At 58.6% G+C, this 27,190-nt stretch overlaps 1 protein-coding gene across 2 annotated transcripts in view; it reads right to left on the reverse strand.

The window, feature by feature from the left end:
- CROCC2 (ciliary rootlet coiled-coil, rootletin family member 2) overlaps positions 1–27,190 on the reverse strand; it is a 77,418-nt gene that overhangs the window by 40,557 nt on the left and 9,671 nt on the right. The window contains exons 2-16 of one of the 2 annotated variants that reach the window (XM_070489171.1): positions 23,850–24,000; positions 22,653–22,801; positions 20,198–20,304; positions 18,726–18,891; positions 14,459–14,562; positions 13,569–13,796; positions 12,203–12,299; positions 12,037–12,126; positions 11,676–11,882; positions 11,185–11,396; positions 9,282–9,464; positions 8,552–8,696; positions 7,959–8,105; positions 7,395–7,625; positions 2,602–2,795 (exon numbers count right to left, since the gene is read on the reverse strand). In XM_070489171.1, coding sequence (XP_070345272.1) covers positions 2,602–2,795; positions 7,395–7,625; positions 7,959–8,105; positions 8,552–8,696; positions 9,282–9,464; positions 11,185–11,396; positions 11,676–11,882; positions 12,037–12,126; positions 12,203–12,299; positions 13,569–13,796; positions 14,459–14,562; positions 18,726–18,891; positions 20,198–20,304; positions 22,653–22,801; positions 23,850–24,000 — 2,411 coding nt within the window. The remainder of the gene's footprint in view (positions 1–2,601; positions 2,796–7,394; positions 7,626–7,958; positions 8,106–8,551; positions 8,697–9,281; positions 9,465–11,184; positions 11,397–11,675; positions 11,883–12,036; positions 12,127–12,202; positions 12,300–13,568; positions 13,797–14,458; positions 14,563–18,725; positions 18,892–20,197; positions 20,305–22,652; positions 22,802–23,849; positions 24,001–27,190) is intronic. The other variant, XM_070489172.1, reaches the window with a different exon arrangement.

Consider the following 27,190-nt stretch of genomic DNA (forward strand, 5'->3'; position numbering starts at 1 on the left):
CACATAAACCAATAATGCACACACGAGAATGAACACCGAAGCTTTCTACCGGGCATTAACTAGACTCAGCTTCAATGCTGACAAATGGCAGAGTGTTCCAGAAGTTATGGCGCACCTCATCAGTTGTTAATGAGGATGAGGAAACTCTCTTCTCTATTCTCCTTTCATGGAAAGAATCGCTCTGAAAAGCAGCCTGTCAAAGGAGAACTGTGCACACAGCACAGTTCTGTTACATACGGCGGCTGCCTTTGCCTCTCTGTGCACACAGATGCAAACGCTCAGAAGAAACCTGGACCGATACATAGCAACTCACAGCAGGGCCCGTTTCTGGAGACGGTGGTAAAGTGGCTTGAGTTTCTGATCAGTCATCAACCAGAGGCGAGCATGTTTTAAGGGTTACTATGCCCTGCCCGTGCTGGCTGATGTACAGTGAAAAAAGCAACCAACCAAACGACGCACTGACACACCGCAAACACTCAAACACAAATACGCACACGAACACACAGCAGAAAACACAACCCCACACAAGTCGATGGGTCGGGGAGTGCCGTGGGCCACCTTGCTCACCCTGACTACGCCCCGCCTTGGTCTCCCTTGCCCTTTCTGCACACACTGCCACCTTTGTCGGGGCACATCAACCCTTCCAGGGCTCCCTGGTGTCTGCAGAGCCCGGAAACGCCCCTTCTCTGATATCCCAATCCCCATCCTCGTAAGCACCCCATGCGTTCCCTACTCCCTGCATCTGTGTCTGTGCGAGCGCTCCCTCTGCCCGGAAAGCTTTCCGTAGCTCTGCTTGCGGAAAATCCCCTCTCAGGTACACCTGGAACCCTCCTCCTCCCAGACGCTGGCCTGGTCCCCTCTGGGAGAAGTGGCCTCTGCTCTTCAGACACCAGAATCTTCACCAGAAGCCTGGGAATCTGAGGTCGAGTCTAGTCACTCCCTCCACGGGAGCCCAAGAGCATCTCAGCCTCGCGAAGCGGAGGCCCGGCATGACCAGGAAGGGTGAGTGCAGGGTGCTGGCGGGGATCGAAGTCCATCTCACTGGCTAACAAGCGGGCTGACAAGTTCACAAGCCTGTGAACTGAGAGGCTGTACCCAGTGTAGCAGCCTTGTCAGGGCCTGGGGGCTGGAGGACCTCGAAACCCGAGTCCTCTGTCATCAGGCTGATGGTGGGAGGCTGCATCAGAGCAGCAGGTGCTGGGGCTGCCTTCTGGCACCTGGTGGTCATCAGCATTACCTGGGAGCTCATTAAAACTGTGGCGGCCAGACCCTCTAGCCCCATCAAGCCAGCCAGATAAAAACACACCATGTGTACCAGGCAGATATGGCTTCAGGACAAGTCGCAAGCAGCCCTGTCACCAGAAGCTAAGACTGGTCATCGTGAAATGCTGTTTAGTGGGGGCTGCAGGGCCACCACATGTAGATCTGGCCCTGGGCCCGGTGGTCAGGGCTGCTGAAGCCTCTGACCAGGGCCCGTGATCCGGACAGCAAATGCTGGCAGGAGGAAAGGAGCCCCCAAACTCTGCTCCTCCTAGCACCCGTGGGGCCCCGGGGTGGTGTCGGGAGGTGGGGTGGGGGTGGGGGGGCAAGAGGCAGGGGCCTGCGTGCTGCTCCCGCCAACCCAGAGCACTCTTCGTCAGGTTTTCTGTTCTGATTTCTGCATAAGCTTCCATTTGGAGAAGTTTGTCTGTGAAGATGTTCAAGGATCCAGGACTCAAAGGGTTCTCGTGCCCCCCTGATTCTGGAATTCCAGGAGGAAATCTTGTCTACAGAAACATGTAGTTGTTCCTGAGAAGGGCCCACAAGGCGCAGAGAGGCATCGGCTTTTGGATTTCCACAGAGGCCGCAGGACCAGCTCAGCTCACAAGGGAGCAGCCTCCAGGGCACCCCCTGTTCTTGCCGACAAGTGCCCATTCCATGTCTTCTGGAAGTGGCCCCTGACGGTCTTTGGGACTTGTCCTTCTTCACTCTCAGCCTCATAGTTCTCTGGGGCTGATGCCACCCCTGCCTCTAGGCATGGCCATGGGACCTCCATGACTCCCAGGATTGATTCAGGGACATCAAATGGCTCAAGATAGCCAATGGCAGCAGCTCTGGGGCCTTGTGGGGCGAAGGGCACTCTGCATTTGCTGGAGGAGGAAGTCTAGAGTGGCCGCTGGCCATCTTGCTGCCTCTCTCCCTGAGCCTGCTTGAAAACGGAATCTCCTCAGAGTCCAGCAGCAGTGAGAGGGGAGAGGCAGGATCCTGAGGGCACAGTGAGAGTGCCTGGATCCAGCCTTGCCTGAAGTCATGTGTACCCTGAACTTCTCAGATCCACAGGCAAGACATTTCACGTCTTCTTTCCGCTGGTCTGAGCTGGGTTTCCACTACTTGCCACCCAGCCTGTGCAGCCACCTCGCTCAGGAGGCCACCCCAGGTCTCTCGCTAGATTTACCTCTTCTAGATGCTCCCCCACCCACAGGCAGTGTTTGCCTGTCACTCACAGCCTCTCTCCCATATAGACGTACTCGCCCTGCCCTACAGTCACTAAGTGAGTGCTTCCCTCTGCCACACTGTGGGCAAGGCCATGTGGACACACCCCACCAGCGGGCCCCTGGGTACCTGAGGTCAGCTGCCTCCTCAGCCGTGAGCCGGCCCTGCCTCTCCAGGGCCTCCTGCTGGGCCAGCAGCTGAGTCCGCTCCTCAGACAGGGCCTCCTTCTCCTTCAGGGTCCTCTGCAGAGTGGCCATCTGGGTCTCCTGGTCTTGCAGGCTCTGGGCCAGCTGCTCCTCCAGGGCCTGTTTCTTGCACGTGACCTAAAGGATGGGGGGAAGGGGTGAGTTCAGCAGAGAGAGTGAGTGGGAGGGTGAGGAGGGGCCTTTTAAGGGAAAAGAGGGACTTCAGAAGGAGCAGTGTCATCCAGAAGGGCGTGGAGGAGGAGGGTGGATCTAAGACATAGTGGACCCCAGAAGCACAAGTGTGTTTTCACAGTAGCGGGGACCACCACCCCTGTAACCGTGATGGAGGAGTTACTGAACTGAGCGCTCCCAGGGGGGAGCCAGCTGCCAGTCTAAATGGTAACCCTGGTTGGACCACAAGCGTCCAGAGGGCAGGAAACATCACAAAGAATGGCAATAGGAGGTGACAAAGGACCAGGCTGCTGCAGACCAACACTTGCACCAAGAACTTCACAAAAATCTAGACAAAATATATGATAGGAATCTGTATACGTCCTCAGACAGCTGGGACTGAAGGAGCCAAGATCTTGGAGAGAAGGGAAACGGGAATAAGCGCACTGTTCGGTACCTCTTCTCTCCTCAGAGCATTTGCTGACTGAAAAGTTTTGGCCAAGAAATTGAGAAGCCAGGGAGAGCTTCTGGCAGTACCATGGCCCATAGGGTACAAAAACTCAAGTTCAGAGCCATCACAGCAGAGAAGCCCTGATAAACACCCCAGGTTTCTAAATGTATCCACAGAAGGTCTTCACCCCTGTAGGAGAGGTGAGTCAGAATGAGACCCTCATAAAAACTGAAGCTCGGATCTGAATCACCTCAATCATGAATTACTGTCATTGTTTCTCTTCACTGCCTGCCAGAATCAAAAGGAAATCCTTTCCAGAAGAAGAACAGCATCATCAAGGTCCTCAATGCATTTCCAGACTTTTTTTATACATGACATTTGGCATTTAATCAACATTAGCAGGCATATCAGCAGATAAGATCATATGGCCAAAACCACATGTAAGAACACAAAATAAACACAGCTGCCTCCCCACCCCCTTGGCTCTCCAGATATTGGAGTTATCAGATGCAGACTTTAAAATAGCTGTGATAACATGTTCAAGAAGATGAATGGCAAGATGCAGAATTTCACAACAGAACTAGAAACTAAATATAAACAATATAATTTAAAAATACAATAATCAAAATTAATAAATATATGGGTTTGGCAGATTAGACAGAGCAAAAGACTAATAATCTGGAAAATAAAAAAAGAAAATGTATTTAGACTAAATCATGAAGAGAAAAAAGGATGGAAAATACAGAAAAGAGCAAAATAGACATATAGATAAGGTAAAAAAGGTCCAACATACGTATAATTAGAGTTTCAGAGGGAGAGGACAGAGAATATTTGAACAGATACTGGCTAAGAATTTTCCAAATTTAATAGAATACATCAGGCCACAGATTTAAAATGAGCCATCATCCCCCCAAACAATAAACACAAAGAAAATGTCACATAGGTCTATCTCAGTAAAGTTTCTGAATACCAAAGATAAAAACATGTTTTAAAATCAGAGGAAAAAACACACGTTACCTTGAACTGAGCAACAATAAGACGGACATTTGACTTCCAAATAACAACAATGAAAGCCAGAGGGCAGTGGAAAGAGCTCATCAAAATGCTGAAGGAAAATAATGGCTATCTTAGCATTCTATACCTAGTGAAAATATTCTTCAAACATAAAGACAAGAATTTTCTGCTTCTGATAATGGTGAAGTAGACTATTGAAGACCGACAGCAGCTAGGAAAACTGTAGAATGCACCTCCAACATATCTGTGTGAAGCCCTTAGAGATCCCAGGACAGCCAAGACCCAAGGGGGCCCGAATCTTGAGAGATGTAATCAAAGGAGTCTGACCTTCTAGCGCAGATTTCCCCTAGAAGAATCAGCCAGCCCCTAAGAAGCTCAGGGCCTAGAGCCTCAGGACCCAAGGATAAAGCCTCGGCTAACAGGCTGGGAACTTGACCTAAACTACAAAATACAGCCAGGAGGAAGTAAGTAAAGAAAGAAACAGAAAGTTATGCCATATTCATGGATGGAAGACTCAACATAAGTAAGATGTCCAGTCTCCTCAAGTTGATCTATAAATTCAACATGATCCCAATCAAGGATTTATCAGGCTTTTTTGGGGGGGGGGGATGTAGAAATTGACAAGCTGATCCTAAAAAGCATATGGATATGCAAAGGATTTAGTACAGCTGAAACAACCTTGAAAAGGAAGAGTAAGATTGGAGGACTCATACCACCTAACTTCAAGACTTACTAAAAAGCCACAGGAATCGAGACAGCGTGGTTTTGGTGAAAAGATGAACAATAGATGGACCTGCACAGATCAACAATATGATCTCTGCACACAGATGCACACATATGATCGATTTATTTCCAACAAGTCGCCAAGGTAATTCAAGGGGAAAGGAAAGTCTTCTCAAAAAATGGTGCTGGAACAACTGCATATTAGTATGAAAAGTAACAGACTTCAGTTCCTACGTCACACCATACACCTGTGGCTCTCACACTTCACTGTGCCTCAGAATCACCCTTGTGGTTACTTAAAATCCAGGTTTCTGGGCCCTGCCCACCGAGTTCTGATTCAGCAGGTCTGTGTGGGCTGAGAATCTGAATCTCCAGCAAGCCCCCATGGGATGCTGTGCTGCTGGTCTGGGGATCCCGCTCTGAGAACCGTTCTACACAGAAATCAACTTGAAATGGACCATAGACCTAAACGCAGGAGCTGGAGGAAAACACAGCAGACATTTCCTTGTCCTTGGGCTAGGCAAAAAGTCCCCAGACAGGACCCTGAAAACGCTAGCCATAAATCTTTTAAGAACTTGCTAAACTGGACTTTGCCAGAGTTAAAATTTTCTGTCCATCAAAATTACCGATCAGAAAATGTACAGGCCAGTCACAAACTTGAGGAACAAGAAAAGTACATCTACCTGAGGCAGTGCTTGTATCCAGGATAGAAGAAGGACTCCCACATATCCGTAAACAAAATACGAAACCCAGTAAAGAATGGGTGAAAGATGAACAGACACTTGACAAAAAAAGCTATATGAATATCCAATAAGTGCATAAAAATGTGCTCGACATCTTTTATCAGGGAAATGCAAATTAAAGCCACAATGGTACATAACTTCACACACGCAGAACAGCTAAAAACAAAAGCCGCTGATACCAAATGTTGACACAGCCCAGGAGCAGCTGGAAGTCTTCTGTGCTGCTGGCAGGAGAGCGAAACAGCACAACCACTTTGGAAAGCTGCTTGGCAGTTTCCTGCGAAGTCCAACACACACCTACCCCATGACTCCACAATTTCACTCCTAAGCGTTTACTCGAAAGAAATGAGAATACAGTCATGTCACTCATGACCATGTTTTGATCGACACAGACTGCACATATGACGGTGGTCCCTCAAGGTTAGCACCACAAAGCCTAGGTGTGTAGTAGGCTCTACCATGTAGGTTTCTGTAAGAACCCTCTGTGATGTTCGCACGATGACAAACTCGCCCAATGAGACATTTCTGAGATTGCACCCCCGTCAAGTGACGCATGACTGTACACGAACATGACTTGTGTGCAAATGTTCATTGCAGTCTTGTCCATTATAGCCCCAAACTGGAAACCACCCAGATGTCCAGCAGCAGGTGAACGGGCAAGCCAATGTGGTTTATTCATCCAATGGAATATTACTGTGCAGTCAAGAGGAACAAGCTCTTGGTATACCTAACAACATGGATGGCTCTCAGAGGTGTCATGCTGAGAGAGAGAAGTTGGACACAAAAGTCTGGACTCTGTCACTCCATTTACAAGAAGTTCTAAGATAAGTGAAACCTGTCCACAGTGGGACCCGTCAGAGCAGAGGCTCCTTGGGGGGGGGGGGGTGGTGACTGAGGGGCATGAGGGAAGCTCCTGGGCTGGGGGAGACGTTCTGCATCTTGATGTCGGTGGTGACTACACAGGTGCATACAACTGTCAAAAATCCTTGAGCTGTACGCTGACTTACTGAATGGAAATCACACTTCAATTAAAAAAAGAGGAAACAGACAGCATCTGAGAAACTGAAAGAGGCTGTACTGAGTCCTGAAGGTGACAGGGGCAATGGAGTCTGAATGCCACGGGGGGCCCAAGTCTGCAGAGACAGGGTGTCCATTTGAACCAACAAGCCTGAGATCAGAAATGGTAAAACTGCTTCAGTGACACTCCCCACTGAGTCTGACCTCCTCAATGGGAAATCTAGAAGATTTGGGGACGAATGCATGAATGCATGAGTGAGTGGGTACTGGGGCAGTCGGCTGGGTGGACGTGGTCCAGGAGGGAGAGAAAGAAGACAGAGGAGGAAGCCCTTTACCCCCGAGTGTGCGGACATCACTGGGTGATGAGGATCAGAACCCAGCCCCGGGATGTCGGGACGGGCCTGAGGTGAATGTTCATCTCTGTGTATCCCTTCCGCTGCCACTCCCACCCCCTCCCCCACCAGGGAGCTGGCTCCAATCCAGCCAGGTCAGTTAGCATCACAGTTAGAAAGCCATGGTGACTTCTCAAGGTGACGTGGGACCCATCCACACCCCAGAGAGGCTGGGGCGGCCCTGCTGGGTGGGGGCTGGGAGCCGGGAGCCCTGTAGACTCCTCACCTGGCCCACCTCCTCCTGCAGCTGGGCCCTCTCACGCCTGAGCTGGGCCGCCCGCCCCTCCAGCTGCTCCAGCTGCTCCTCCAGGCGCCCGCAGGCCTGCTGCAGGCCCCGCCGCTCGGCCCGCACAAGCTCCAGCTGCTGCTCCGCCTGTGCCAGTTGCTCCTGGGCGCCTGCCCGCTCCTGCTCCAGAGCCTTCTGCTGCTCCCGTAGCTGGTCCCGCTCCTGCTCCAGCTGCCAGCAGCGGGTCGGAAGACGTCTGCGTCCAGACCCATGCACTGCCTGCCCTCGGCCTCCACGGGTGACCATTGCCGCCCTGGCCTGCCCTAGCAGCGGGTGCGGCCTCCCTTCCCTCAGGCCTGGCCAGGGCCCGTCAGGCTCCCTTGTCCCTCTGTGGGCCTCTGCCCCCCAGTATCTGCTCTCAGTCCAGGGAAGGAAAAGATGAGGAGGAGAGTGGCTGAAGGGAGGGGCCAGGGCTCGGAGACCCAGTGCTGGGACCGAGCCTCACAGACCCCTGGAGGAGGTGAGGCTCAGGGCAAGGTCCACCCACCTGGGCCTTCGTCTCACCTGCAGGACCAGGTGGTTCAGGGTGCCTTTGTCCTGAGCCAGCCCCTCCATCAGGGCGGCCATCTTGGCCAGAGAGTCCCTTTGCTCCACCCCCTCGGACTTCAGCCGAGTCACTAGCAGTTCCAGGTCAGCGCTGCCCGACTCGGCCTAAGGCAGGGAGGAAGGGAGGGCAGTGATCACCCTGAGGGGGGACTCCAGGCAGGGACTTTCAGATTCTCGGGCAGAGCTGTTCGTGCCATGGAGGGAGTGAGCCCCGAGTCACGGAGGTATGCAAGCCAAAGCTCTGGGTGGGACGATGTGGAAGGTGTCGCACAGTGGGGAGGCCTCTGTGGAAGATGATGGCCCCCTGAGTACTGAGGCTGCAGCCAGGAGAGGTGATAGGGCAGTCACAGGGAGGGAGAGACTGCTGAGAAGCCAGGTGTGGTCAGTGGTCAGAGAGAGGGGCGGGCGCCCACTGGTGGTGACTCTGGAGCTCTGGGGATGGACTGAGGGCCCAAGCGGGAGAGGAGAGAGATGAGTGGGAGGGGGTAAGCTGGGCAGATGGTGGGAGAGAGATGGCACGCCATGGGGGTTGGGGGAGGGTGTGGGCATACCCGGGCCAGGGCACCACGCAGACCCTCCCTCTCGCTCTCCAGAACGTCCCTCTGCAGCTGCGCGGTGTTCAGTGCCTCCCGGGCCGACAACAGCTCCTTCTTGAGCCGGGAGACCTTCTCCTCCAGCTGCTCCAGGCGCCCTTGACTGAGGCCCCGAAACCAGAGGGCAGAGGGCGTGAGGTTGCCTCAGGGCGAGATGGGGGCCACCTCACAGGACCTAGAGGGCAGGGCCACTGCCTGTACCTCCCTCCAAGCGCAGGGAGCCCCAAAGGAGCACGAGGGCACCCTGGAGGGCCGGGAAGTTGCTGAGTCTGGGAGGGTGGCATCCGGATCTGGCCCATTTCTGGGCTGGAGTAGGGTGGGGTGGTGTTCTCAGTGGAGACCTCAGTCTGCATGAGGTGTGTGCATGTGTCTGCACAGACTGGGGGGACATCCCCTCTGCTGGGCCCGGGGCACTTGATTTGCCTGGCGGCAGGCATTGGACCAGGCATTGGACCAGACATGGGAGTGGGTGCGGGTGTGGGTGTGGGGGTGACGGCCCAGCCTGGAGGAGCCGGGAGAGCCCTTTACCCTGCTGTCCCGTCAGGCACCTCCTGCGCTCTGAGATGAGACTGCTAAAGAAGCCATCCCACTAGCGGATGAGGACAGTGAGGCCCCGAGAAGGGAGGTGACAGCCCGCCGGTGGCAGAGGCAGACCCCGCACGGCCCACAGCGCCTCCGCACGGCCCACCTGGTCTCCAGCTCCCTCCGGCCCCGCTGGCCCCACTGCACCAGCTCTTCCTTCTGCCCCGCCCACAGCAGGAGGCTTCTCTGCAGCTCAGCGTTCTTGGTCTCCAGCCTCTGCCTCTCCACGTCCCAAGTGTTCGCTTTCCCCCGCAGCTCCTCCACCACCGACTCCAGAGCCTTCTTCTCCCTGGGAGCAGGGGAGGCAGAGGTTGAGGAAGCCCTGGGACATGCATCAGGGTCGGGGAGCCCTCACTGGGCATACTCAAGGCTCCTCACCGGGAGGGTGGGCTGGGCAGGGTGGGCGCCAGGCCGTGGAGGCTGCTTGGGGCAGGAGCTCAGGGGAGCAGGTGGAGGGAGGAGGAAGATCCATCCACCTCAGGCTCAGGCTGGCTTGTCGAGGTGGGGTGGCCACTGGACGCCTTGTCCCCCTCCCCTGAGGCCCCGCAGAAGCCCCTAAAGCACTCGAGAGTCTTGCTCCCTGGTGAACCCTGTGCTCAGCCCTCTGCCGCCTGCAGGCCAAGCCCAGCCAGTCCTTGCAGAACTCAGAGGAAGGAAGGGACACCTCCTTGCCCGTGCCCGCCCCAGTCCACACGTGCCTGAGATGCTTACCTCATCCTGACGGGACCTCGGACCCTCGAGCTCCAGCCCCCGTGTGCAAAGCCATGCTCAGTGGCTGAGCCAGTCCTGAGTCCTCTCTGCTTGTCCCCCATCAGCCAGGAAGCTGGATCTCAGCTGCTCCCCCTCCAGCCCTGGCCCCTGAAACCTGGGACCCCATTTCCTGCATGCTCCTTGGGTCTGGCCCCTCTTTCCCCACCTCTGGTGCCAATGGGCCCACTTAGGACCACAGCAGCCAGACGAGCCCTTCCGGCGGTGGGTTTGAAGACAGTGCCCCTGCTAACAGCTCCCCCGTGGCCCTCACCGCCTTCTGCTTCTTGTTGTGGTGGTGTGGCCCCTACCTGCCTTGCCCTGCACACATCTCCCTTGCAGGCTTCTGTCCTCCAGGGGCCCTCCCGGCTTCTCCACTCCCAGGCCCCTGTGCCAGGCTGAGCCCATCAGCTCGCATCTCTCTGCACCTCCCCATGCACATCTCAAGGCAAGATTGGGGCCAATGTTTCCTTGGACCTCCTGTCCCAGCCCTGAGCTCACCGTCAGGCCGCCCAGAGAGAAGGAGCGACCCCTGAAGGGGGCTGCAGGCCCGACCCCCAGGGGTGAGCGAGGGGAAGCACGGGAGGTGGTGCATCTGTTCCTCTGCCCACTACTGCAGGAAGCCTTCCTGAGCCCCCGCCCACACCCAATCACACTCAGCTCGCTCCCCATGTCCCGGCTCAGCAGTGTGTGGATTTGGGAAGCCCCGCCGAGCCGCTCACTCAGGACTATAAGTCCCGGGGGATTCTCGTCCCACACCCCCGACCCCTACCAACCCCAGGGCGGTAAGACGTGCACAGAAGCATCCAGAGAGCCTCATGGCGAACTGCACGAGAGGCCACCCACCGGTTCCACAGGACACACCAAGAAGGCACATGGGGCACTCCAATGGATGGGGAGGGAACGGAATTGGGGTTTTATGGGCCATGTCTGAAGGATGGGTAAGACCCGGGGAGGAGCCCTGGGAGTCAGGCAGGAGGTGGGAGAGAGCACAGACTGCTCCCCGGAGGAGAGCGTGGGGTGCAGGCCGAGGGGGCCAGCATGTGCCCAGCTGGGCTTTCAGAAGGTGAGTCCCGGGCAGACACAGCCCAGATGGGCCCAGATGAGGGGAAAGGGGGCCCGCTTAGTGACGGAGTGGGACAAGGGGAGGAGGCCTTGCTGGTGGAGGTTTCTTTCTGGGAGCTGGCCCTCTCCCTCCCGATAGAAGGCTATAGGGAGGAAGCACGCCCAGGCTGGGACTGCCCAGCCCAGCCCTCCCTCACCTTCCCAGGAGCTCGCTGGTGGCCCTGCAGTGCTGTGCCTCCCGGCTCTGCGCCTCCAGCTTGCCCAGGAGGTCCTCATACTCCCGCGCCTGCTCCTGCGCCCGCTCCTGCAAAAGCCTCCGCGAGGCCCGCAGCTCCTGCTGGCTCTCCGACAGCTGCTCCCGGAGCCCGGCCGCCACCGCCTGGGAGGACTCCAGCTGCAGGCGCAGCTCCTGCCCGGGCGTGAGGATGTGGCGTGAGCCCTCTCCAGCCTGCGCAGGCCTCTGACCACAGACTCTCCCAGAAAGGATGCACTTAGACCAGAGCCCCCTCCCTAGGGCTGTGGGGCTCAGGGCAGGCCCCGTGGAGACCCTGCGGTCAGCCCACCTTGGCGAGACACAGGCAGGCCCTGTAACGGCACCTTTCAGCCTGGTGGGTTTCACGGCGTTGCCCCTGGTGGGGACCAGGAGACAGCTTTGCCTCTGCTGCCCCCACGGGCTGTGGCTGCCCACCTGCTCCTTCAGCCTCCACCTCTGAATGGCTGCCTGCACGGCCCTCAGTGCAGGGTCCGAGGCAGCCAGGGAGCGGGTCCGTGGTGGCGACACGCCCCGGTGGGGGGACGCAGTGCGTGGGGGGCTCCTCAGTCGGTCCTGCGCCTCCTCGCCTTCCATGCTGCTGCTCCACACCAGCTCCAGGCACCCCGAGTCCGCCTGGGCCACCTTCAGGGTGCAGAGAGGAAGGGATCGGGGGAGACAGCTCAGGGCCATGGCCAAATGGGGACCTGTCAGATTATCTCATGAGTCAGCTAGAATCATGGGGACCCTGCAGCCCATCGGCAGCTCTGCGCGGGAAGGACCCGAGATGGGCCTGCACCTCAGTGATGCTGTCCAAAACGTGCTGCAGCGACTCCACTTGGTCCCTCAGGTCGTCCGCTGCCAGCCGGCCTCCGCGGCGCCGGGACTCCTGCGGCCAGGGCAGACCCCTCAGCGAGGCGGACAGACACCCCCCTGCAGGGCCGCTGCCTCCCAGCCCCACACACCAGTTTCTGAACGTCCATTTTGAGGGAAGAGATGGTTCTCTCCTTCTTCGAGTTTTGTTCTGTGAGCTTCTCTACCAGCAGCATCTGCTCTGAGAGTCTGGAGAAAAGTCGAGGGGTGGGGGGGATGGGGTCATCAGGGCAGAGAACAGAGCACAGAGCATGGGTGGCCCAGAGACGCCGCAGCTCTGTCAGACGTCTCCAGTTGTGTGGCCTGCCCCCTGATGTTGGCCCCCTCTGTCTGAGCCAGCCTTAGTCCCTGGTCTGATCAGATGCCTCTCTCCTGCTCTAGAGCCTTCAATAGCTCCTGCTGTCTTGGGAGTAAAGTGCAGACTCTGAGTTCAGCATTCAAGGCCCCCACCCTGGCTGTGACTCAGCTCTCCAGCCTCCCGTCCAGCGGCTTCTCAAGGTCCTGCCCTGTCCTTGTGGCATGGCAGAGGCAATGCTCACCTCCAGGCCTTTGCCCTGGCTGCTCCCTCTGCTTGGAACACCCCTGTCACCATAAATCTAACAGTGAGCGATGATATTGTCCCTCATTTCCCACCTTCTTCTCAAAGACCCCTGGCTCCCCCTGTGGCCCCCGGCTCTCCCTTCCCATGGTCCCAGACCCCAGGGGGCTGCCCCTGCAGGCTGCACTGAGCCAAGGAGCAACCCTGGGCACCACTCGGGTGCTGTTTTGGGGCTGGGCTGGGGTGTGTTCCACTCAGCTGACCCCCTGAAGGCAGGGTGGGCTCGACTTGTCAGCTTGGCAGGTGTTTGTGGCCAAGGAGTCCCGGACCCCCAAGTTCTGTGGAGTCGCACCCCGTGGTGGCAGGTGAGCCCTTCACCGGGCAGCCGTCTCCCCATTTCCTGCTGAAGTTCCTTCCGAGCCCAGAGGTGGGTTGTGTCCAGAACCTTCCATGCTTACTCTGCATCTCATGGATCCCAGATGGGGCCCTGGTCTCATTCCTACCAGGGCGGCCTGGCCCCTCTGCCTGCCTCAGCTTCTTAAATGGTTTCCTCCTTACAAGCGCCCGCCCTGGAAGGACACTTGTGATCTCAGTGCTGAAGACGCCACTGTGGGAACCGGCCACGCAGAACCAGCCCAGTTGGGCCCACTGCGACGCTCACTAAAGCCTCAGAGTCAGGGGACCTAACGTGGCCTCCAGGGATTGGCCAAGGAGATCCAGGCCCATGTTGAGCAGCCGCCGGGACAGGGATTATGAACTGTGTGCAGCGTCGAGGGAGTCAGAATTTGGGGTGAAAATCAGGACACAAAACTGCATGTGAGTGATGGGCGCATCTTGGAATTGGCCACTGCTCAGCAGACAGGGGGTGCCCCTTCCCTTCTGACCTCCACCCTGGCGGACCTGCCGACCCTGGCACCCACCTGGCCTGGAGCGCCACCTTCTCCGTGTCCCAGCGGCCCTGAAGCTGCAGCATCTCCTGCACCTTGTCCCGAAGCTGCTGCTCCAGCCGTGTGCCCTGCAGGGCCCGTTGCTCCAGGGCGTCAGCTGCACGGCTGGCTGACAGCCGCAGGTGGGAGTCTAGGTTCAGACAGGCCCTGTGCAGGCGACGGGCCGTCCTGGCTGTGTCCGCTCGCATGTCAGCGAGACCCCTGGGAGACAAGGGCGGCACCCCCAGCTGAGCCTCAGGACCCTCTGTGGGCTCTGGGCCCAGGAGGCTCAAGCTGGGCTGGGAGAGGCAGGGTCTGGTCACATCAGCCTGCTCTCAGCCCACAGCAGACCCCCTCCCCTGCTATCCTCAGGAGAAGCCCCCACCACGTGGCATCAATTGTCCCCACGTCATAGCCAGGGAGAGGGGAGCTGGGGCCGTACCAGGTTGGACAGGACAGGATGTCCTCGATCAGGACCTTGACCCTCTGAGCCTCAGTTTCCTTGTGTGAAAATAGGGGTGACCCCAGGACAGACCCGTGGGAGGTGTCTGGCAGGGACCAGAGGGACTCAGAAGCTTCATCCATGCCATTCCTCGCCTCCGGTAGTGTCCCCGTAACTGGCCTGCCCTCCTCCCATCGCTCCCTGCATCCCTGCCTACTTCGTTCTGTCCATTTGTCCCTTTCCCCACTGCCCACCTCTCCCGCCCTCTCCACCACTCCCACGGGGCCAACCAGCAGACAGGGCTGGTAAGGGGCTTGTGAGCCAGAAGTGCTGCACCCATCCTGGAGGGCCCAGTGCCTGGGCCCATCCCTCAGACACTCCTTCTCCGCCACCTGATGGGGCCTGCGCCCAGCTCTCGGTAGGCGGGGCGGCTGGCACTCACCTCTCAGTGGCTGCACGCAGCTCAGCCAGGTGTGCACGGAGCGCTGTGACCTGTCTCCACATGAGGAGGAAGTCCCGGGGCTCCCCTGAGCGTGTACGCTGGGTCTGAGAGCAAGAGGCTCACGTCCACTTCAGGCCTGCGACCCCGTTCACTCTCCCCACAACTCCCTCTTCCAGACACCACACTGTGCGGGCTCCAAGGGGCCAGGAGTGGACGCTGCGTTGTCTCCCGGCTCCTGCAGCCCCCGTCCCACGAGCTCATCTTCCAGAATAATGCAAATGCCCCCCAGGGGGGCAGTGCTTCCATCACCCCCACCCCACCCCAGACGACCCGGGGAGGTGACCACACCCAGCTCCTGCTCAGAAGAAGAACCCACTTAGCTGGGTCTCCCTGCTGGGGTGTGAGGCCCTTCTGCAGCATGGAGCTGTGGCCCCTCCAGTGCAGGGGGGCGGGGAGGGTGGAGGAGGGGCCTTTCCTCCTTCTCCAGCACCCAGAGAGCAGCTCTTGCTGTCAGTGGGCTCCTAAGATGTCAGAGGTGGGGCCTCGCCCTTGAAGGTGTGGAGGACACAGAAACCTCTACGCTCTAGCTCCGGTTCACAGGGCAGGGTGGTGAGCCGCCCCTGAGGCAAGGCAGAGCGAATTAGGGTGCTAATGGTGGGGTGGGGCCCACTGCAGGACTGTGTCTGCAGCTGGGGGTGTGGAGTAGAGAGGTGGGGGCAGCAATGGGATGGAGCCATGTGTGGTCACTGGTGCCAGGCTTGCAGGGAACTAAGCTGACACCCAAAAGATCAGAGTCTCTACATCACCTCCCCAGTCCCTGCTCGGCTGTGCCCTGAAGTCTGACCTCAGGGACTTCTGGAGGGCTCAGCGACATGCCCAGTGCTTTCCGTGTGCCCCCTGCCCCTCCCGTTTGTTCCAGCCCCGCCTGATGCCCTTCAATGTTGCTTTCAGACAGAGCGCATTCACGGTCTGCCTGTCCCTCAAGACCCGCACACCCACCTCTTCCCTCATGAAGCCTTTGCTGATCCCCTCCCCTGGGCACACATCCGAGGCCCCGCTTGAGCCACTACCTCAGCTGGGCACCTGCAGGGCAGGCCGCTTTGTGCCTGGCGCCAGAGCCCTCGGTACACCTGCGTTAGCTGCACCCCTCCCCACCCAGACTGGGATCGTCCAGGAGCAGGGCCTGGAGGCTCTTCCTGCTTACACGAGTGGCAGAGCTGGGACGAGCCTGCCCAATAGATGCAGTTAAACACGTTAGAATCCAGACTTCTCAGCTTCCTGGACGCAGGGCTGGGCTGGCCGACATGGTAAGAACACACAGGCTAGGAACCCGTGAAGTCAGGGACTCAGGAGGAACGCAGGCAACCTCTTGCCTAACTGAGCAACTCGAACACATTTCCTTGACCACAAGGGGCTCAGAGGACAGAGAGAATAGCCCAGGAGCCACCCAAAGGGAGTGTCTGCTCACACACAGAAGTGGCACCCCAAAGCTGCACTCTAAGTGAGGCGTGCTAGAAGTGAGTGAATTAGAACGTGTGTGCGTGTGCACACACACACCCCTGCCTGCATGACACTGTAAGGAGATGCAATGGGTGGAACGTTTGTGTCCCCCAAAAAGCCCTATGTTGAACCCTAATCCCCACTGTGACAGTATTAGGAGGTCCAGGGCCTTTGGGAGGTGACTAGGCCATGAGGATGGAGCCCTTAGGAACGGGGCTAGTGTCCTTATAAACCCCAGAGAGCTCCCTAGCCCCTTCCATCGTGTGAAGACACAGCGAGAAGGAGCTGTCTGTGATCCAGGCAGCCGGCTCTCACCAGACACTGAACCACCTGGCACCATGATCTCGGATTTCCAGCCTCCAGAACTGTGAGAAATAAATGTCTGTTGTCTATACGCGCCCACGTCTATGTCATGGCGGCCCAGAAGGACTAAGACAGGAAGGAAGAAAAATCTTCCCTGTGGATTTGGAACCACAAGTTAGGCTTTATGCAATTTTCAGCCTGCATTCATGTAATCTGGGTGTTTCAAAAAAACTCAGGCTGAAAATTTATTTCAACGTGGCCCCGGGGTCTGTCAGAGCCCCTAGGCACCTGTCAGAAGCAAATGAAAATCCTCTCTGGAGAATACCACATCCATTCCACGTTTCAAAGAATTTTCACAAAATTCCAAGGAAAATACGCAGTTCTTGGGTGAAAAAATAAAAAAATCACCAAAGACGCAAGGAAACAAAGCACCACGGTCAAGAGCCAGCAGAAACAACAGCATCAGGCCTTGAAGAACTTCAGATGTTAGAACAACAGACACAGACCATAAAATAACTGTGTTTTAGGGGCCAGCCCTGTGGCGTTGTGGTGAAGTTTGGTGTGCTCTGCTTCAGTGGCCCAGGTTCGATTCCTGGGCATGGACCTACACCACTTGTTGGCGGCCATGCTGTGACGGTGACCCACATACAAAATAGAGGAAGACTGGCACAGATGTTAGCTCAGGGCAAATCTTCCTCAACAAAAAAAGAAACACAACAACACAAAACTATGATTCAACATAAACGAGAGGCTTGAAAATAGGAGTTAGGAGTAAGATATTTGGAGAGGTACCAATTAGAATTCTTAAAGATGAAAAACACAATATCTGGAACTCAAGCCAGGTAGGCTGGTTTAACAGAGATTGGGCACCAGAGAAGAAAACTGATGATCAGGAAGGTAGATTTGAAGAAATCACCTAGAATATAGACCAGAGCGATAAAAAGAAAGAAAATATGCGAGACTGAGAAGCATGGGAGAGAGCATAGAACAGCTAACATGCACGGGGAGGAGAGAGAGCAAGCGTAGGTGATGTTCCAAGAGATAGTGGCTACTTTCCAAAAACAATGAAGGACACGAAATCCTGATGAATCCTACGCAGCATGGACAAAAGGAAACCTCCGCACAGACACATCACAGAACACCAAAGTCAAAGCAGAAATGGTGAAGCACGAGGGCGGGCAGACAGATTACCTTTACGAGGAGTCAGTCAGCATCAAAGGCCCTGGAAGCTGACTTCTCAGCAGAAACGATGGAGCCAGAAGACAGAGAAAGGGTATCTTTAAAGGCTGAGAGGAAACACCTACAACCAGTGAGAACGGTTTTCAAGCAGGAGGGGGATCTCAAGACCCTTGATAAACCAGTGCCAAACTGAATTCTGGGCACGTGCCCTCCAGGGCATTTGTTTCCCATGGTGTCACAAGCCCAGCCGTGGGAAGACGTGGACCAGGCAGGGCGTGGGGCGCGATCTGTCTAAATATCTCCCCGACCTTATGGTGGAGGCCCTGCCATTAGTGAGCCCCTGTGATGATGACATGGTTCTCTGGGTGACACTGTGTAAGGGCAGCACACTCCCTCTCGTATGCCTTAATCGACTTGTCTGGTGCCCTGCTCTCCCTGTGCAGGGCGGTGGTGGCACCAAGAGCATCCATACATCTTCTGATGGGAAGGACAGCTCTGGAGGAGCTCAGGGAAGTGGGGTCAAGTTCTCTAGCATGACAGCTTTGCCCTGAGGGCCTGTGGGGGCCCACGCGGCTGCCCTCTCTACCTCATCCTGTGTGGCCAGTGTAGGGAGGCCCCTCAGAGGTGGGCTTGTCTGAAGGACATCTGTGGGGCCAGCCTGAGGCCCAGGCACATGGGGACCACCTCGAGCTTCTGCTTCCACCTGGAGGCAGCCATTCTCCAGGCGGTGTGGGGAGAAATCCTGCCAATGGTGCCTTTGGTGGACACGGAGAGGGTCACGGGGACACCTTCAGCCCCTTCAGGGACTGCCTCAGCTCAGAGAGCTGCCTCACCCAGGCCACACCTCTTTCAGGGGACCCCATCCGTGAGAGACGGCAGCAGAGGCACCAACGCCTGGATACCTCCCTCCCACAGGACTGAGGCTGGAGCGCTGAGCCCTGACCCCTCTGTGGCCAGGAGGCAGGCCTGTGGGGACTTCCTTCTCACTCAAGAGCAAGGTGGGCCGCGCTGAGCCAGCACCCACCCTGTGACCTCATTCTACTTACCAAGTCTGGCCTCAGGGTCGTGCCCTCCATCTCTCAAGGGGGGGTCACCCCACCCTAGTGTCTCCCATTCCACAGACTGCTGAGCAGGGGACATGGTGTGGCAGGAGGCCAGTGGCTTTGCCACAGGAGGAACCACAGCTGAAGCCACTCACTTTCTCCTGGTCCCTGCTGTCCCCCCGTCCCCCAGCCACAGGCACCAAAACAGACGTCCCCACTAATGAGCAAAAGGAGGGGAGCACCTCTCTCTCGGTCCATCGCTGCGCCTCCCTCAGCTCCAGCTCACCCCGCAGGTGGAGCACGCTGCCTGTCGTCCTGGCCAGCTCCTCGGCCAGCGTGTCATTGGCCTTCTTCAAGTGCTCCAGCTGTTCCCGCAGAAGGGCGTTCACCTGGGAGAGGCCGGTGCTCCTGGATGGGCAGAAAACACAGTGGTGTGGCCGTGGATGGGTGGCCTCTCCTTAAAGAGGTGTTCAGAGACCCAGGCCCCAGACCTCCTGGGCCCAGGCAACCCCAACTCAAGTGCACCGCCCCCGCCCTACCCGTGTGCACCACTGACCACCTGCGATGGGGCCTCAATGGTCCCCCAAAGCTTCCCCCTCTGCGTGCTCCACCTGGCTCTGCCCCCACAGCTGTGGCCGGCTGCTCAGTCCCAGGGTGTGAAGGTGCACCCCAAGACAAGCAAGAAGGGCAGGGCTTGGGAGCACCGGCTGAGGGTACCAGGGCTGGGGGGAGGCACTGTCCCTGCAGCGGGGCAGGGTGGTGGGGAGATGGAGTCTGGCATGCCCCCTGGAGGGGGCAGCCCCCCTGTGACCATGGGGGCCTTTCTCCACCAAAGGCAGGTCTGCATGTGGCTGCAGGTGGGGACCCCAAACTCGCCAGGCTGGGTGGACCCACCCTCCCAGAGCCAGCACCTTCCAGACTGGCTGCGAGGCCACAGCAGGACTTTCTCTGCTCCTCTTTCCTCCTTGGGCATCGGCCTCCACTTGGGTTCTTTTCCCCCCTCAAAACTGGTTTTCAAAACATTTCTCAGCCCTTTTCCTCCTTTTCCAGAGTCCCCAAAGGTGAACCAAGCAAGGGAAGCTTTCCACAAACAGTGTAACCTCCCCCAGGTCTGGAGGTGAAGCCAGGCTTGGGGGTTCAGCCCCTCCCTGCAAGAAGCGTGGAGAGAAGCCCTTCCCTCCCTGGGGCTGCATCCTGGGACTTGGGGGTGCTGGGGCTGCCTCTGGGGGCCAGGGTGCATCACACGCTTACCGACGGCGAACAAATGAGCCCCTGACCATGAGATCAGAGTGGCTCGAAGCCAAAGGGGCCTGGGAGTCAGGGTGGGGCTGAAGAAGAGTGGGAGTGAGGAGGGCACCCACGGGCACCCCAGAACTGGCTGGGCCACCAGGGCCGTGGTCAGCTCGGGCGACTCACCTGTAGGACCGGCCAGGGTACCAGCCTCAGCAGGTGTTGGGCATGGGGGGGGCACATCCAGGAGAGCAAGGCCAGGGAGACCCTCACTGCCTGTGGAACCTGCACCCCTCTCCCCCTGCCCCGTGCCCCCTTCCCCTACTGCACAAAACCTGTCCCCAGATTCCTACAGGTAAATGTAACTTAGAGTCACTTTGGGAAGAGGATGGCCAACAGCCCCAATGTGCAGTGGGGTCTGCCGCCTCGTGGGGTGATGGCCGAGCTCCCTGCAGCCCTGACTGCTGAGGCCGCCAGGCCTCACCTCTGCTCGGCAGCTTCCAGACGGCCGAGGGCCTCCTCCAGGTCTACGCTGTGCTCCAGCTCCGACCTCCGCAGCCGAGCCTCCGTGGTCTGCAGCCGGGCCTGCAGCTGGAGAGGAGCATTAGCCCACCTGGCCGGTTGCTCCGGAGCCCGCCGGGCTGGGCAGCTTTGGCACCAAGCCCTCCTGGGGCGGGAGAGAGGGCTCCCCTGGGGCCTCCAGCTGGGGCTGGGGTTGGCTGTGGTCAGGCTGGGTCTGGTGAAGCTCAGGCCCCTCCACATGATGGGTCAGACAGGCGGCCATCCACATCCTGCCCCTGTGTCCAGTGCCCTCGGCTGGCTGAGGAGGGGGCCTCCGGGGTCTGACTGGGCCACACAAGGGCAGGACGGCCGAGTTGCGGAGCAGGCCTGGGGTCATCTCCCATGAGAGTGAGCAAGCATGGGGGCCGCCCTCTCCTGCTGCTCCTCCTGCCCGTGCTCAGACCTCTCTGCTCCCAGGGGGGCAGGGCCCACACCCACAGTGACCCTGGGCCTGCAGCCCCTCAGCCGGCCTGGCAGGGAGGGGAGCCATCCAAGCTGGGCCAGGTCTGCCCCCCAAGCCTGCGTCCTTCCTGCTCCCTGCTGGAGCCTGAGCAGATGGGGACCCTGGGGCTCCAAGGGGAAAAGAAGGAGCGGGGGGAGGGGGGCCCTGCCCAGATGTGCTGACCCAGAGCACAGGCTCTGGGGTGTCTGGGGAGCAGGACTCAGGCCCAGAGAGCAGGCTGGTCGTGGGTTGAGATGCGGGAAGGTCAGGAGAGCCTGGAGGCCAACCTGTGGCATGACCAGGCCGTGTGTGTGGGGAGGTGAGTGGCTCCTCCTCAGCTGCCAGCAGGATGAGAGAGGAGGGGTGAAGGGCCCAGCTGGATCAGGGGGCTTGGGTGGGGGTTGGGAGTGCTACCCGGAATGGAAGATGCCCACGAAGCAGTCACGCTGGCCACCCTGCCTAGCAGCTTGGGGGGACTTGGCGGCCAGAGGAGGCCCAGCCCCTTCTGGCACCTGCACAGGGGGTGCTGAGACGCCAGCAGGAGCCCGGCGCGTGCACTGAGCTGCCAGGTCCGCAAGTCCAGATCTGACTCACGAGGCTTACTAATCCTTCCACAGGATTTCTGTGGCTTCTATTCCCCCGGGACCCTTCCCAACATCTCTCCACCCTGTGCTAGGAAGATCCCCACCCCCACAGCCAGGCCGGCGGCCACAGAGGCCCAGGGAGGGCAGGCGAGCTCACCGATGTGCTCCAGCCCCCATAGTCGGGATGAGGGAGACCCTCATCTCGCTGACCTGCCTCAAGGGGCTCATGTGGGGTGTGGGCGATGATGAGACGTTCATAGTGAGGGGGTCAGGGCAGAGGGCACCTCTGTGGGGTGCCACCTATCCTTGGAAGCTCTCAGGACCTTAGAGAAGATGAGGCCAGCTGGGGGCTCTTGGGTGTTTAGCATTGGTCACAGGTCACACTGGAGGAAGGGCCAGACCTGGTTCAGGTCTCAGCCCGAGTAATGACAGCGTGGCCCTGGACAACTCTGGCCCCTTCTGAGCCTCATGTGGAAAGTGGGGTCATCTGTCCTGCCATGTTGAGCAAGGCGGGGCTCTGAAGACAGAGCCAGACCCAGAGGGGGCTCTGAGCACTCCACACCGTGTGCCGCCCACTCCCCCGCCCCCAAGTCCTCCCTCAGAAGCTAGCATGCCTTGGAGTGGCTGACACGAGAAAGAGGCTCTGGTCTAGCAAGTGTCTTCACCTTTCTGCCTCAGTTTCCCCATCTATACAATGAGAGGCCCTCCTGAGCCCCACGCTTTATCACCAAACAGGCCTCTTGCTGCAGCTTGTCAGTTACCCTGGAAGGCACCGCGGCTGCCCAGGGGACTGAGGATGGAGGACCCAGGGGCCGAGGTCATAGCTGTCCTCTGTGGTCTGGGAGGTCTCGCTGTCAGGAAGGAGTGGGGGTTGGGGACACAGCCACTTCTCTATGGGCTCTGCTGAGACTTGGGGCCAATTCCTCAGCACCACCCTGACCGGGTCCCTCCCTTCTGGCTCACTGCCTCCTCCTTTCCAGGTGCTGGCTGAGTTCTGGCACCGTGCTCATGCTGGGCCAGGCGCTGGGGCTCGTGGGTCAGGACTGACCCGGCTGCCCCCACAGGGCTCCCAGCAGGTGGACACAAGTCAGTGCTGAAGCTGGGCTCTGAGACCTGGAGGGGCTGTGAGGGGCGGGGAGGCTTGGGCACCCATCTACTATGACCTTCCCACCTCCAGCCTCAGTTTCCCCATCTGTTGCCCAGGGTTTGGATGTGCTGACGCACCATCATTCCACATCCTAGGACTCACTGATGGTCCCATTGGTGCGTCTGCCAGTCCCAATGGGTGACCGCCTCACCCCAGACCAGGCTGACACCCTGTGGCCTGCCAAGTGCCTACTGTGCACACTTACCCGCTCGCTCACCGCCTGGTACCTGCTGGCCAGCTCGTCCCGCTCAGCGCCCGCCTGGGCCAGCAGATCCTCCAGTCGGGACAGCTCCTCCTGCAGGAGCTCGTTCTCCTCCTGCACGTGGGCCAAGGGGGCCGGCGGCTCCTGGACCCCTGCAGGCGAAGCACTGGGGTCAACCTGGGTGGCCAGACTTAGGGACTCCCACCTTGGCCATGACACCCTGTCCCCATGGTGGGACCGTGGGCTGGGCTCTGGGCTCCTGCTGCTGGGTCTGCAACAATCTTCTGGGAGGATCCCAGCTCTGATCAGGGAGAGCCCAATGTGGAGGTGGACGTCACACTCTGAGCCTCGCTCCCTCTCCTGTCGATGGCTTCCTGCCAACTCCCTGCCTTCTATGAAGATCTTTAACCCAAATACAGACCCAGGCCCAGGCTGAACCCCAAACCAATTAACGCAGAGAGTGGGGGCTGGTCTGGACCCTGGGTGTCCCCCAGTCCCCCGTGGAGCAGTGAGAACTGTCGGTTCAGGGTAACTGGACTCATCTTCCAGTAATAAGGGGCTTTCCAAACATGCAGTGGGGCTTCTTTCTCCTTCATACACACTCAGTGAGCTACCCGGTTCCTTTAGGAGGCTGGACAGACCCTCATTACAGAACCGGGTCCCCGGGACCCACGCACAAGGGGGTGGGACTTGCTTGGAGTCATAAGCACACACTGAGGCCAAGCGGCCTGACCGGCTGGTCGGCTCCATGCAGGAACCCGGCCTCGGAGCCAGTTCCTTGGCCTGAAAGTGTAACAGCTAGGCGGGCACCGCGAGGGACCTTGGGGCTGGGTGAGGGACCAGGACAAAGCTCTTGTGGGGAGCGCTGCTCAGCAGCTGAGCTTCCTGCGTGTCAAGCCTAGGATTTTCCCTCATCTAATGAAAAAACCAATGCAGATGAAATCAAGACTGGCGGTCACAAATGTGTCACCAACACAAACGCAGCTCTGGCTGGGGACAGTCCCTGTGCCTGGTGGTCAGGGTACTGTGGGTACTGACACACAATGCCCGTGGGAGGATGTGGATCTGTGCCCTATCACACGGAAGACGACCCGCTGGGCCCCGGGACAGTGAGGGGGGCTTGGCTCCCTGAAGCTGGACTCCAGTTGACTGCTCTGCGGCTCCCCTGGTGTCCTCCGCCCACCCCCCACCCCCCTTCACCTTGGGGTGGCTCCTCGCCCAGGCTGCTGGCCACGATCTCACGGATGCGGGCAGGTACGGGGGTGGGCGAGGCCTGCCGGCCTTCCCCACGCATGGTGAGTGCCCGGTCTTCTCTGCTGGCTGAGGGGCTCAGGATGGTGTCCTCCAGCTTCTGAAAAACACCCGCCCAGAGACACCTGGGCTGGCAGGCCCTGGACAGCTGCCAGGCACCCCCATACGAGCCTACTGCAGTGGGTGGGGGCTCTCATGGGGCTCCCCCAAGGTGGCAAAGTGCGCTGGAGAGGACTAGGGGAGGCTGAGGTCACCCAAGGCACATGCCTCGGTTTCTCCACCTGTAAAGTGGGGTGGCGCCCAGCCTGTCCCCAGCCCTACTCTGAGCAGTGATGAGAAAACGTAGAGAAGAGCTTGTCCAGAACACCCAGCGGATGGGGGCACCACGTCCTGCCCTTTAGCCCTGCTCCCCCTCTGCCGAGCCTGGGCTGAGCCATCCGGGTCCACCGCTCTGGGGATGCTGAGAGGCAGGCACCCTTGCTTCTGGTCCACAGGGTCCCTAACCTCCCACCCACCTGGAGCAGGCCGTCTCACAGTTTTCTCAGTGGGGGCTGGGGGAGGGGCCTGAACCCCACCCAGTGGGAACAGAGCCCGGTGAGGAGAGGGGCTGACATAGGTAGAAGGACCAAGCTCAACCCACCCACTTCCCTTTAGACCCAGGCCAGCTGGGCCAGGTTTCACCCTGTCCATCGGGAGGGGCATGTGTGGGCCCTGGGAGAGGGCGGGCAGGAACGGAGGGAGGGGCAGGGGGACGATAGTGAGGATAGCCCTTCTTCCTGGCTGGTCCAGGGAGCTAACCTGTCAATGGAAGGGGTCCGAACAGGCCTGGAAGTGGGCAAGAAATTCCAGGGTCCTGGGTAGCAGAGACTGGACTTGGGATCTTGGGGTCTGAGCTGGCTCTCTGCCTTGGCCCTGGGGATTCTCTGCTCTGCAAGGAGGAGAAAGCTGGGGGAAGGCTTGGGGGTGCCCTCTAGGGCCCTGGTCCGGGCAGGGGCTTTCTTACTGGGTCTAATTGTGATGCTGACTGTGGGGAGGATGCTCAGGGGCCTGTGAACGCGGGGCGCTGAGATGGCCCATTCCAAACCAGCAGGAAACCTCTGGACATGAGGCAGCACGATGAGACAAGGTCACCAGCGGGAAGGACAGTTCACAGCTGCCCACTGATGAGGATTTTAGGCTGGTTAATTTTAAAACTGCAGATGAGAAGCAGGCTCCGAGGAGTGGAATTTGCTTGCCCTTTGATCAGAGACAGTTGCATTTGTGAAGGAAATCTCCATGCCTCCCTCTCTGCGCCAGGAGGAAGGGGGGATGGCCTTATCTCTGGAAACTCTTAATGGGGAAGGCAAGAACTTAAGTTGTTTACTGTCTGGCAACCTCATGTAACTGACCCCCCACCCCCAAATCCTCTTTTGTCTTTAGCTGAGGATAATATTTAAGCGGTGACTTCTGCCATTTACTCAATCTGGTTTGATTCTTATCTAAAAGTTGTGGGACCGCCCAATGGCCGGACCCTTCCGGCACTGGTACCATTTTAACTTTTTTTTTGTCTTGTAAAGAGATAACTCACATACCCATGCCTTAAATTTAGCCTTACTCTCCACCCAGGTTTGCAGCAGAAGCAGCAGCAGCAACACGCCGGCAGCAGCTCTGACTGCCCATGGGTCGTGTCCCCATGGCAGCATCAGAAGCTCTGACTGCCCATGGGTCCTGTCCCCATGCTATTCTGTACTATTCTCTAAATAAAAGAGCACTACTGCCAGATCTTAAGAGTTTAAGAAATCTTTCTTTCGACTCCTCGGCTCACCGACCCCGCATCACCCACCCGTCCCACCTCACTTAGGATATCTGATTAAAAGCAGTGAATTAAAAATAAAAGGGTGGCTGGACACTTCCCATGGGGCCCCAGAGATGGATGTCCACTTCCAATGACTCTTCAGGGTGGCGAAGTCCTCTTGCTACACGCCCCCCCCCCCAAACTCAATGCCACACGCCCAGACCCTCCCCTCCTCCGGCTTCCCAGAAGCCCTCCCCCTGTAGCCCCTCAGAGGGCCAGCACACTCTCTAACCTATGACTCCCCAAATCTCCCTCCGAGTCCTGGTGAGTGACCACCTACAGCCTCCTACTTGCCTGTCACCCCCCTCCTCCCATGTCCTCCCAGCTCTCTTGGAGGACTTCCTGGGAACACCCTTGCTCCCTGCACCGCGCGCCCACACACCCTCAGGCCGCTCCCGCCTCCTGAGACCCCAGCTTAGCCTCTTTCTCACACATCCTCCTCTACTGCTCCCTGGACATAAGGCCTGCTCCTCCATCAGGACACCCCCTCCCACCCCTGCCCCAGAACACAATGACCACTCTTCTGGGCCAGTGACAGACTGCTAAACGTCACCCCAAGACTCAGGCTCCTACATGACACCTCGTGAGGTCCCTTTCTGATCCCCAGTAGCAACCCAGTGATGGGCACTCATTGAGCAAATGCCATGGACTGAACCCCATTGCCCTCCAGGGTGAGCGGAGGGAGTGGGAACTCTGCCCTCCTTCAGACTGCGGGCCTTTCTTCTCTCCTGGGTGTTTGCATGTGAGTCCCCTGGGGTCTTGAGGAGGCGCCTTCACTCAACACTCCTACAGGTGACCCCCTTCAGTCTTAGGTGGCTGGTGAGCAGCCTCCTGCCGGGGATGGGGGTGGGGGTGGGGGTGGGGTGGGGGGTGGGGTGTGAGGAAGACCACCAATGGCCTCTCCTGCCCTGATGGGAGGAATGGCGGCTGCAAGAGGCTCAGCCATTGTCTGCCCTGAACCCTTTATTTGCACAGGAGAAACTGAGGCCCAGCGGGGTGCCGAGAACCACCCCAGGCCCCGCGCAGCGCCGTGAGCTCCAGGAAGGACTCTGCTCCTCGGCCCTCCCCGCCCTCCCTCCCGCTCCCCCGGGCATCCGCGGCGCCACCCGCTAACGGGAAAGCAGCAGCGGCATAAACTTGACTCATTCCTAACATTTACAGAGGGTCACTTATTAGCCGAGACGTCCCAAGAGGCGCTGGGGGCGTAATGGGTTCCAGCTGTGGCCCGGTGCCTGCGATGGGCCGCGGCCCAGCTCCAGCCGAGGGGGTGCGGGGGAGGGGAGCGGCGGAGGGCGGACGCGTGCGGAGGGGCCCCGGGGCTGGGGGCGCAGGGGGCGGGGCTGGCGGGGTGTGAGGGCACCCCGCCCCGCCCCGCGGACACCACCGGAGGGGAGGGAGGGGAGCTGGGAGGAGGGGCTCCGTTCACGGCGTGTAGTTAGGCCGGCGCGAGGGTCTG

Source organism: Equus asinus, chromosome 19 (genome assembly GCF_041296235.1).
Source record: "Equus asinus isolate D_3611 breed Donkey chromosome 19, EquAss-T2T_v2, whole genome shotgun sequence".
NCBI classification, from domain to species: domain Eukaryota; kingdom Metazoa; phylum Chordata; class Mammalia; order Perissodactyla; family Equidae; genus Equus; species Equus asinus.